Source organism: Aedes aegypti, chromosome 1, assembly GCF_002204515.2.
Source record: "Aedes aegypti strain LVP_AGWG chromosome 1, AaegL5.0 Primary Assembly, whole genome shotgun sequence".
Classification (NCBI taxonomy): Eukaryota; Metazoa; Arthropoda; class Insecta; order Diptera; family Culicidae; genus Aedes; species Aedes aegypti.
In genome coordinates, this window is record NC_035107.1 from 189,803,397 (window position 1) to 189,814,432 (window position 11,036).

The 11,036-nt window shown below is 36.5% G+C and overlaps 1 protein-coding gene across 4 annotated transcripts in view; it reads left to right on the forward strand.

Moving 5' to 3' along the window:
• Window positions 1-9,920, forward strand: part of LOC5577524 (acyl-CoA Delta(11) desaturase) — a 40,608-nt gene extending 30,688 nt beyond the window's left edge. For all 4 annotated transcript variants that reach the window (XM_001656495.2, XM_001656496.2, XM_021855484.1 and 1 more), the window contains exons 3-5: window positions 5-341; window positions 7,619-7,804; window positions 7,864-9,920. In XM_001656495.2, the coding sequence (XP_001656545.1) occupies window positions 5-341; window positions 7,619-7,804; window positions 7,864-8,182 (842 nt within the window). In that variant the 3' untranslated portion in view covers window positions 8,183-9,920. The remainder of the gene's footprint in view (window positions 1-4; window positions 342-7,618; window positions 7,805-7,863) is intronic.
• The last annotated feature ends 1,116 nt before the right edge of the window (window positions 9,921-11,036 follow it).

Sequence of the window (11,036 nt, forward strand, 5' to 3'; positions counted from 1 at the left end):
ACAGCATTCCTGCTATACGTCGTGTCCGGACTCGGAATTACGGCCGGTGCTCACCGCCTATGGGCCCATCGCTCGTACAAAGCCAAGCTGCCGCTGCGGATCATTCTGTGCGTGTTCAACACCATCGCATTCCAGGACTGCGCCCTGCACTGGGCTCGGGATCATCGCGTCCATCACAAGTATTCGGAGACGGATGCCGATCCCCACAATGCGACCCGTGGGTTCTTCTTCTCGCACATTGGCTGGCTGCTGTGCCGGAAGCACCCCGAAGTCGTCGCCAAGGGCCGCCAGCTGGACATTTCCGATCTGATGAGCGATCCGGTGCTGCGGTTCCAGAGGAAGTAAGTACCTACCAGTGGGTAATGCTAGGGGAAACGGGATGGGTGAGTGGAGGCAGCTCCAATGGCGGAGGAAATGTGTTGTGGCATTTTTTGCATCAATAATTGATTCAATTGATTCAATAATTATTCATGACAATGTAATATCTTTCTATGATGTGCGATGCGAAAGCAATCGAATAATATCTATAATATTTAATCTTAAAGGTTTTAAAAATAATTATTTTGCCTAAAAATTGCCTCTTTGTGGTGCAACAGTACCCATTGTGGAGACTTCCATAAGAAATCAATGGATTGCGCCATTTCATACTATTCAAAATGCATATTCATGGTTCCCTGTGTTTTAAATTGCAAAATCTTATCAGCAAAATGATTATGATTTTTCTTCCAATGTTAGCGCTGCGCCAGTAACTTCTATTGGGATGCTCTAATCACTATCTCAAAAAAGCGCCATCTACGCATTTTAGCTTTGTGTTAGACAGGGCTGGTAGCAAGTCGCTTTTTACATGGTGATTTTTTTCGACTTGATCACTAAAAAGTTCCTAATTACAACAAAAAGTCACTATTTCCAATAAAATGATAACTAAAGTCACTTGTATGATAAAAAGCGAAAAGCTAGAAAGGTTCCGCAAGCTTATATTGAATGTTCAACAAATATAAGCCAGAAGTTTGCCTAGAATTCCAACGAAAAATTATACAAAGAAATTATTACAAGTCCTTCCATCAATTTCAACCAAAAATGAACTAAGAATTCAGTAAGAAATTCGTACAGTAAGGTCGGTGTGTCAATAGCCGCATAGCTAAGAATCAATATTCCTATAAAATTGAAAACTAAAGCCAGCTTCATTAATTCAACGTCATCTAGAAGCTTTTTATCTTAGTTTTCTAAAAAAAAGAAAACTAAGAAAACTCTTCTGTTATTTAATATCGCTTGTGTCACATGTGCAAAAAAAAAAATAAATCGTATTTTTACAGAAGTTAAATATTTTTCTTTAAAAGTATGGATTAAAAGCTTTCGATTGATGTAAAAATTTCTTATTCTTTCTTGATTTAGTATAATAAAAAACTGTACCTCTTTGTAGTGCTACTATAGGAACAATAGGTCTACTATAGGTGCAAGGGAGCTTAAATTTTAAGCGAAACTATTCTGCCCATAGTCGCATAACAGTCCTATATTCTATAAAATTTCCTAAATAAATGGGACTGTTATGTGAGTATGAGCAGTATTAATTCTAATATTATTTTGAACAAAGCCGAGCTGTGATCCAATGCTTTTGGTTAAAATGGGCATTTTAATGGAACGTGCGGTCAGTTTCAACACATGTACATCCATGCTCAGACTGTTATCGCTTAGGAAATGCATATAATATGGGAAATCCTATCGAAAATCTGATAAATTGAGGAACTCGGGTTAAATGAGCTCGATACTAATCCGTGCGGTCAGTTTTAATCATGCACTCCCTTTTCTAGGCTAGTTAGCTAATAAACAGTGCAAAGCAGTTTAAAAACATTTAATGTTTAAAATCTTTGTTTTGTCAGTAGCCTGGGCGCCCTCTTATCAAAACAGTATTTCTCGCATAGAGGCAATTCAGCGCAGATTTGTACGCTTTGGCTAGCGCCATCTGCCATGAAAAAACCCAACAAACTTTTCCATTTACAAGGACCGTTGCAAACCGATTGGTTTAGCGTTGTTAAGCGTCCGCCGTGAAATTTCTAAATCTTTGTTTGTATCAGATCTTTTGCAATTGAAAATTGATTGTCCATATTTGCTGTCGCTTCTCAATTTCAACGTACCTCACCGTCCTCTTCGTTCTAGTACTTTCATATTTCTTCATGGTGCTCTAACTAATTACGGATATAACGAACCGTTTTTCGCTATGTGCCGTTCCTTCAATCTTTGCTCACATGAATTCGATTTTCATATCTCCCGCAGTACGCTCCGAACGAAATTCTCTCAGATTGTTACCTACTGAGTCTCATCAAAATTCTTCGGGGATGATGAGATAATAAAAAGATTAAACTGAATTCTGAATAAGTTTTGAAAAAAAATCATAGATACCATTCTCAGAGAAACCAGAGCAATATTTTCAAAACGCTTCTGAATGATTCTGATATTATAATGAGTATATAACACAATGCTCACATAAACCTAGGCAAAAAATTTCACAGAACTCTTAGAAGGAAGCTTAACATAATTTTTGAAATTTCTCCAAACGACCCTTCATCACTACTTGACTTGATCGGTTGTTGACAATATTGCAGTGCCGTTAGCGAGTCACTTTTTAGTGACATGGTCACTAAAAAGCCATTATTTTTAATCTTAACAAGAAAGGATTCCTGGCGATTTTTTTACAAAACACCAGGGCAAAATTTATGTCAAACTATCTAAAATTCGATTGGCGAGGTTTAGGAGGAATTTGTGATGAAACGCAGGTAAAATTTGAGAAACAATTTTGGCCTGAATTTAATGGGTGAGGTATTTTTTGGTTGAAACCCATGATGTCCGTCAGATCTGTTTAACGAATTGCTATCAAATTCGTTCAACGAATTGCTATCAAATTTATAAAGTAATTCTAGGCAGATAAACAAGAGGGATCTCTGACCTATCTTATAAAGAAGTCTCATCAAAACTTCAAACATGTATTATTCAAGGAACTCCTCCGAAACTCAGTAAACAATTCGTTCTGTAATTTTGGTAAGAATTCGTTCTAGGTCTTCCTTTTAAGTTTTAAGTTCTGTCAATTATAAAAACATCGGAAATTGATCCTCAAATTGACTGTTCTCCAGGGTCCACAAATATCAAAAGACATAACATATGAAATATATCAAATTATTTTTATTCGTGATAAACGCTTCAATGTCGGAATACAGTGATTTGCAATTTTCAAATATTTACTTCAATCTGACAAAGTTCGAAATAGAGTCCTAAAATTGTTGATAAAATCTTGTTTTTATTAAATGACACGATAGAGTTGTTCTTGCTTTCTTCAATTTTTTAACTTTGAAGTTTTTCCTATCATTTTTGACATATTGGAAGGGACACGGAAATTTGAGTTTAAACCAAGGGGTACGACAAAATCACAAAAAGCGGAAACAATGTTTTTTGAACTTGAATCCACGAAGAACATTTTAAAAAATTAGTAAACTTGTGTTTCTGGCCTAAACTTAAGCGTTTGTTATTGAAATTGGGATAAGGCTTTAGGACTCTATTTAAAATTATAGATAAAATACCAATATGTATTATACTTAAGTCGTGCTCCGACATTAAGTCTATTTTCAACAATTTTGGGTGAAAATTCCGAGAGAAGTTATAAGTTGTCTTTTTTGAAGTTATGACAGCTCCAGAACAATAATCTTTCCCAGATTCTTTTATGAAATTTCTGATGGTTTCTTCTTCATATTCTTCTTCTTGGCATTAAGTCATCACTGGAACAGAGAGTGCTACTCAGTTTAGTGTTCAATGAGCACAACAGTTATTACCATTCTATAGTGCTCTGTACGAATATGAATTTGAGTCACTTGATTCTTTTTATTCAGGAATGCTTCATGAACCACGTTGACCTTCTGGTAACTTTAACAATACATTCATATTTTGTGTGTAACAAAGTTCATGAACAGCCCCGAACGGACTTCCCGGTATAATGGTGCGCCTGAATTTAGCATGAAGCGTGAAATTAGCTCTTAATCGTTGCCGCACGGGAATTGTGGTAAAAAGTAAACTTGATTGGAACATGACACAAAACCGCGATTAGGAAGTAATAAGGCATACACTACCAGACGACAGTATGGAATAGCTTTAACGAGAGTCAACTGGTGATTCTTAAACATTGTGGGATGTTGCAATACTCGGTGAACTGGTTCCATACTTTTAGCGAGTAATGTGAAACGCTGAGTCCACAATTTCCGATGATGTATCAAGGCACCGGAACATGCATTGTCATTCCCTTTCAACTAGTAGTGAAAGGCTTAAAGCAGATCCATAATCATTTGATATAAGGTCGCAAAGCTTAGTCTAACACAGTAATCTTCTAAGCTGAAAAAGTTTGGAATCGAATTTCATGAATTGCACTAAAACTTCAAAGGCTACTGCTTCCTTCTTGCGAAGGAATCCATTCCATCTGGTTTTTTTCGATCTCCATCACTCTATCTTAATGTTTTTGCCACACAATATACTGTCCATATAAGATTAAATGTCCCATATGGATTTTCGAACCAACACCTCTTTTCGTCGCATTATCCATGTTTCAATATATACTTTACAGTATATTTGAAACAATATCACACTTTGTTTGAATATGTTGTGGAAAAATATGAAGTTAGTGCAGTCTCATATTGAAAAATAATGGCATAACAGTCTTTATATGAACATTAAACTCTAATTGCAACTGCAAAACATTAGTTGTGTTCAATTTTATATTTTTTTTATCAATAGAAGTTATGTGTGTGGTTGTGTTAAATGAATACGGTATGTAGAAATCACACTTTAAATTTACTTAAGGCTAAGTAGCCTGTCATTTGTTTTAGCAGCCATGTTGACAAAGCAGCTCGCAACTTCAAAATGATAATTCTCAGTCCTCATAAATCATATTGATCCGGAAAAGTATCACTATATGCGCTGACATGCAAAAAGCATGCTGATACTTTTTAGATACATCAATGCAATACCAACTGGTTTTCTTCAATTCCAAATTGTGACTTGATTTACCAACAATCATCAACGATTTCAATGACGGCTTACTTCGCCTTAAATTCACATTCGGAGAAGTGTATCTTGTGTATATATACAGAGGGATTCCGTTTTTAGCACCCCCCGATTTTGGCAACAAAACTGATCCGTTTTTGGTAACATTTTTGAATAGCATTAAAATTTGTGAATTTTTGGCAAATATCATTATTTTCTTTGTTTTAGTCATTTGAAAAGCAAGCCTGCTCCACGTTGTAATTGGTCGTCCGTTCGCAATGTTTAATGAAGTCATTAATCTCTAAGAATATCTCAACTTGATTTTCAACATCTTATCTAAAGCATTCACGCTGTATGACCAGCCCACTTGAGTATGCCGGTAGGTGATACAGTTCAAAAAAATCATTTGACTGTGCCCTATGACTGTATTCAATCAGTTGATATGAGATGCCTTACTATGCAAGAAATATAATTTTTAAGAGCTATTTAAAAATTACCGAATATTGTTCCATTTGACACTTGGACTTGACAGATAATGTATTTTGTTAAGTTCATTGAACTAGATACATTCAGTTTTCTAACTCCTAGTGACCTAGAACATTTTTTGTAAATACGTTTCTAATAAAATGTATTGCATTTCTATATTCTTCCACTATATTGAGGAATTGTCCAGTTCTTGAATAAAGGTATTTTATGTGTTTATTGTTTTTACATAACTTATGTATACAAATAGTACACATAAAGCTTATAGAACATCATTGAAGATATTTTTGCAATGAAAAGTATGTGGAACGCCTGTCACAATTAGTATGACGGATCTATGGATTTATAACCTAACTCTCCTACGGAAATGACCATTCTTTCTTGAAATTAAAAAAAATGGGATCCGATTTTGCCACAGTTCCGTTTTTGGCAACTGAAAATTTTGACTTTGTTGTCAAAAAGAATACATAAAAAGTAGTGAAAATAACGTGTCAAGGTTTTGTAAAATGGATCAAACGAGGGCGAGGAGGCCTTCATTGGCAGCATACTAATGCAAAAATAGTGAGTATGCAAAGAAAGCTTTCAGTTGATAACTGTGGAAGTGCTCAGAAGAACATAAGCTAATGATCAGGCTCTTCCCAGTAGGTAAAGCAACTCTTTCCCAGAAGGAATGAGAAAAAGATCTCAAAATTTCCTTCAGTGTTTTTTTTTTCAGTAGTAGTAGTTGTTGGAAACTTAACTAGCACATCCCAATCAAAGTTACTTCCATTAATCTTGAAAGAAAAATCACGATCATTTTACTTATCACATTTGGGTAAATAAAAGCACAGGGAAATGATATCCATTTCAATTTGCAAAACTTTCATAACCTAATCTTGCAAATTGATCACCAAGGAATCCTGCAAGAATTCCTCCAGGAGTTCATACAGTATTATTTCAGATATTTTCATAGGAATTATTTCAAAAAATCATCCATGAGTTCTCCCAAGAAATGTCTTAAAAATTGACTGAGAACTTCTCTGGAAAATTTCTCATAGGATTCAAGGAGGAATCTCAGTAGAAATGGAGTAATATGAATCGTAGTTATTCTTGAAGGTATGATAAAAGATTTTCCTGTTCGAATCTCTGAGGTAACCAGAACGATAATTTCGGAGGAGATCCTATGAAATCTTTGGAGGCACATCTGGATTGATTTCTGGTTGAAAGAGTCTTAGTAGAATCATTCAATGAGTTCCTGAAATCTGCCTGAACGTATCTCTGGAAAAATTGCTGGAGAAATTCCTGGTGAAATCTCTAGAATAACATCCTTAGAGTAGTGTCTGCTCGGCATTTCTTAGGAAGCTTTATAAAAACTCTTACCTCCTGATTCACGATTGGTTCCTGCTTGGTCTCTTTTTTAATGCATGAGGTGTCTAAAATTCCAATTTTTAAGACGCTCAGTTGCTAGTCCTAAGGTTTGCTATCCTAAACATTCTTCACAAAGAAGTATTATAACCCATAAAATATGTTTTAAAAATATAACAAATTTTCGAGCTGTTTAGTGCAATACCTATAAGTAGATGAAAAACCGAATTTAAAACTATACCATTTGATTCCACTAGAGTATGTATCCTTTGACAGATAAACGTATTTCAACCTCAACTATGAGGCCGTCTTCAGTGTCGTGTACACGTGTCATGTTTTGAAACCTTAAAGTTGAGTGAAACGAATTTAATTTCTACCCGCAGTTGAGTTGTTTTGTCTCTTTGTTTCCAAAAAACAGAGAGATATGTCGAAATAAGTCAAATTTAGCGAACTTTCCAAGGGCAAAAAGCCACTCAAAGATAGGTCAAACTTACTTTTTTAGTTTACTTGAATTTAAGTTTTTTCAACCCACTAGAGAGAATTTAAAGCTAACGTTGGTTAGAAAAAAGTCGTGGACTAGATCTTGGATTTCTATAGAGCGCCTACTGTAATACAGAAGCCACATATGAATCTAAATGTTTCCCATGAATTATTAAATAATTGCGAGCACATGATACCACCACCTATACCAGCTACATTTTTGTACATTTCCAAAGAAGTATTGCAGAAAACCATAACTAATAAATCATTTTGCACTTGACTACCTTTCCAGATACTACATGATCCTCATGCCCCTATTGTGCTTTATCCTGCCCACCATGGCCCCAGTCTACTTCTGGAACGAAACCTGGACTAACGCATGGTTCGTCGCCACACTGTTCCGCTGGACCTTCATTCTGAATGCCACCTGGTTGGTGAACAGCGCCGCTCACAAGTGGGGACATCGCCCCTATGACCGGTAAGCTCTTTTCCACACCCCCTTTCGATTGGTTCTAATGTTCCTTTCCCGCATTTTAGCACCATCAACCCATCGGAGAACAAAACGGTGGCCACATTCGCCTTCGGCGAGGGCTGGCACAACTACCATCACGTGTTCCCCTGGGACTACAAGACTGCCGAACTGGGCAACTACCGGCTGAACTTTACTACCGCTTTCATCGATTTCTTCGCCAAGATCGGATGGGCGTACGATCTGAAGACGGTTTCCAACGAGATCATCGAGAGGCGAGTCAAGCGGACGGGAGACGGTTCGCATGCCACCTGGGGCTGGGGCGACAAGGATCAGGACAAGATCGAGATCGAGCACGCCAATATCCTCAACCGGAAGGATGAGTAATGAGGTCGAGGAGAAACAGGGCTTAAACGCCTAGGACCAAGGATAACCTTAGTACCACGTGGCGTGGCCTGCGAATGAGGGAGCGAACGAGGAAGAAAGAAAGAGACAGAGAGCGCGCGTATTTTATTATCCTCTATATGGGAACTCACGTGATTTTTTTTATTGAATAAGTAATGTCTCCCGTCGAAAATGGATCCCATTTTGCAAAAGACGCTGGAGACCTCACGAAAAACCAGGACTTTGAGGAGTTGAGTAGTTGATTCGAATGATTTTTTATGTTTTAGGCTGCAAAGAGGCCCTAATCGCATATTCATGAGTAAAATGAACTTTAATCAATGTCCAAACCGAAGTAAAATCAAATCGTATGTGTGTATATGTATTAAACACATATAAAAATGCAAACCAACTGATTCAGGTGTGTTAGGATCTAATACATAGAATGAACTATACTGTTACTGTTAGGAACTAACAATAAAATATAAAAAGAAAATTGCACTTAAATTTTTAATGACACTTTCCGGATCTGATTCGGCTATTACATTTGGGTGATCTATATTTTGAAAATAATTTGTTCGTTCAAATACCCTGCAATCACGATAGCAGTGCTCTTTTGATTAATTTGGCCCTTCTAGATGGTAGGAACCCAGGAACAAAAGTAGAGATGGTCGATACTTCAACTATAGTTCTAGTAACAAACTTACTCCCGACCATATTTAGCTTTAGCTTGTGTAATTTATTGTTTAGAGCCAAGATGATTCAAGATGCTGTGAAAATAGTGACAAATAGACGACGCTCAGGCAGTGTCAAAAAGGAAAGATGGAAAACCAGAGTTTCTTTATTTCATGGGATAACGTTGTTCAAAGAATGTCCATTCGTTTCGTTTTCAGATTGATTAGCAGAAGTATGGTAGAAAAGAAAGAAAACATTGGCAATGGAGTGAGACTGATGAGAATAAAATTCAAATTTCGATACTAGGTAGGGATTTTTGATGGGATGTTTTAGACACAATGGGGAAGGTTTTTGGAATGCTTGTTAGGCAATATTTAATCATCGAAAATCTCCCACCTTTCATAGCCAAGCGATAAACTCTTCATATTCCGGATCAGCTACAGCTCATGCTACTACGGCTACTCGAATTTATCTTCTTCGTCTTGGGAGTAACAAAGACAAAAAATAATAAAACCACATGTTCCTTACTATGGCACAGATGAAACAATAATTAAATTATTTAGAAAATATATCCTTGCCTAATAGTAAACCAAACCACATGAAACGGCAAGTGTTTCGTATGAAGAGGTACTTTGTTCATAGAACAAGCCAAAATCAGTCATCCAATTCATTATCGATCTTATAAATGGAACATTAACAATAGAAAAATATAAAATTGTTTCCACTTTGATATCTATTTCTAAAATAAGAGGTCTATTGTGCACGTTGAATTGAACAATCAATCCATAAAAACTTAAGATGATCGTCTGTACAATTTATCTCGCATAATAAACATCATATTTTTGTTAAAATTTTCAACCTTGTTTAACTAAAAAAAAAATTATATTAACTTCAAAAACTTCTCCACACTACTTCAAACAAAATGAAACTGTTAATATGATCGGGAGACAAAGAAAGGAACACATACAAAACGAAAAAGTACCCTAAATTCTTACTGTAGTACCCCGATGATGAGGGATTTCAATGTGTAATCTGATGTTGATGTCTCAAGCATATGAAATTGAAAAAAGAAAGCAAAAAAAACATATAAAATCAACAGATGTTGCAAGCAAACAACAGCACATTTTGAAAAATACACAACAGAAATAATTACCAAAATAACGAGAAACAAAAATAAGAAAAAATAAACGCTGAAAAGCGATGGAAAAGGTCAGAAAAATGTTTTTAGTAAACGAAAACGTGCTAAACTGACATGGGTGTTGTTTTCACTGGTTGAGAAAATTCCTGGAAATTCTAGGGTAGGTGTACCAGTTATGGACATAGTGGTTCCCTATTTCGCCATACGTGATTACTTCAATGTCTTCAAATTTTGAAAATTTGTGTGTGCTGTAGTAGTTAGATTTAAGATATATATTTTCCCTACCTAATATTCCAAGCTCTGCTCCCAAACAATTATCTTCATTTATTTATTGTTATATTTTTGCAATTTCTCATCGCAATAGGCTGTTTTTCATCCCGCAAATCTGTCATGATCCGGCCTGCTTTACCACTCTATCATCGCATTGTGGCATTAATCACGCAACTGAATTCAAGTCCGTTATAACTTAATGCGCAACGCTTTTTGTGACACCCTTTTTTAAAAACGGGACATTTTCATTGGGGTCTATTCTACGAGTGGCGTGAGGTGCAAATGTTGGTGTCGTATAGCGAGGTGACAATTCTCGACTCGAGTGAAGTGACTCTCCATTTGATTCACACGGCGAGTCACTTCACTCGAGTCGAGAATTGTCAGCTCTCTATACGACACCGACAATTATTGTCACCTCAAGCCACTCGTAGAATAGATCCAAGTAATTTTAGTAAAACCATGAGACAGTCCGCCAAAAAACTGTCCCTTCAAATACGGTACGTATGGCCAGCTGATCCTTAAACCCTCAAATATATACGAATTAGTGGGAAAAGAAAAACATATAGGGTCCCAGAAAGTATGGGCATCGGGGGCAGCAGGGACGAAAGTCCAGGGCTTAACGGAACCAGGAGTTGATGGAGTTCACTGTGGGCTTTGATAAACCTTCATAAAAACCACAAAAATCCGAATGTAACTCTGTCAAAGCGTCGTCCCAAGCATCGGATTGCTTTGCGGTCTTCGGCAATGTTGTTCATCGTAGAAATACCTATCGAGATC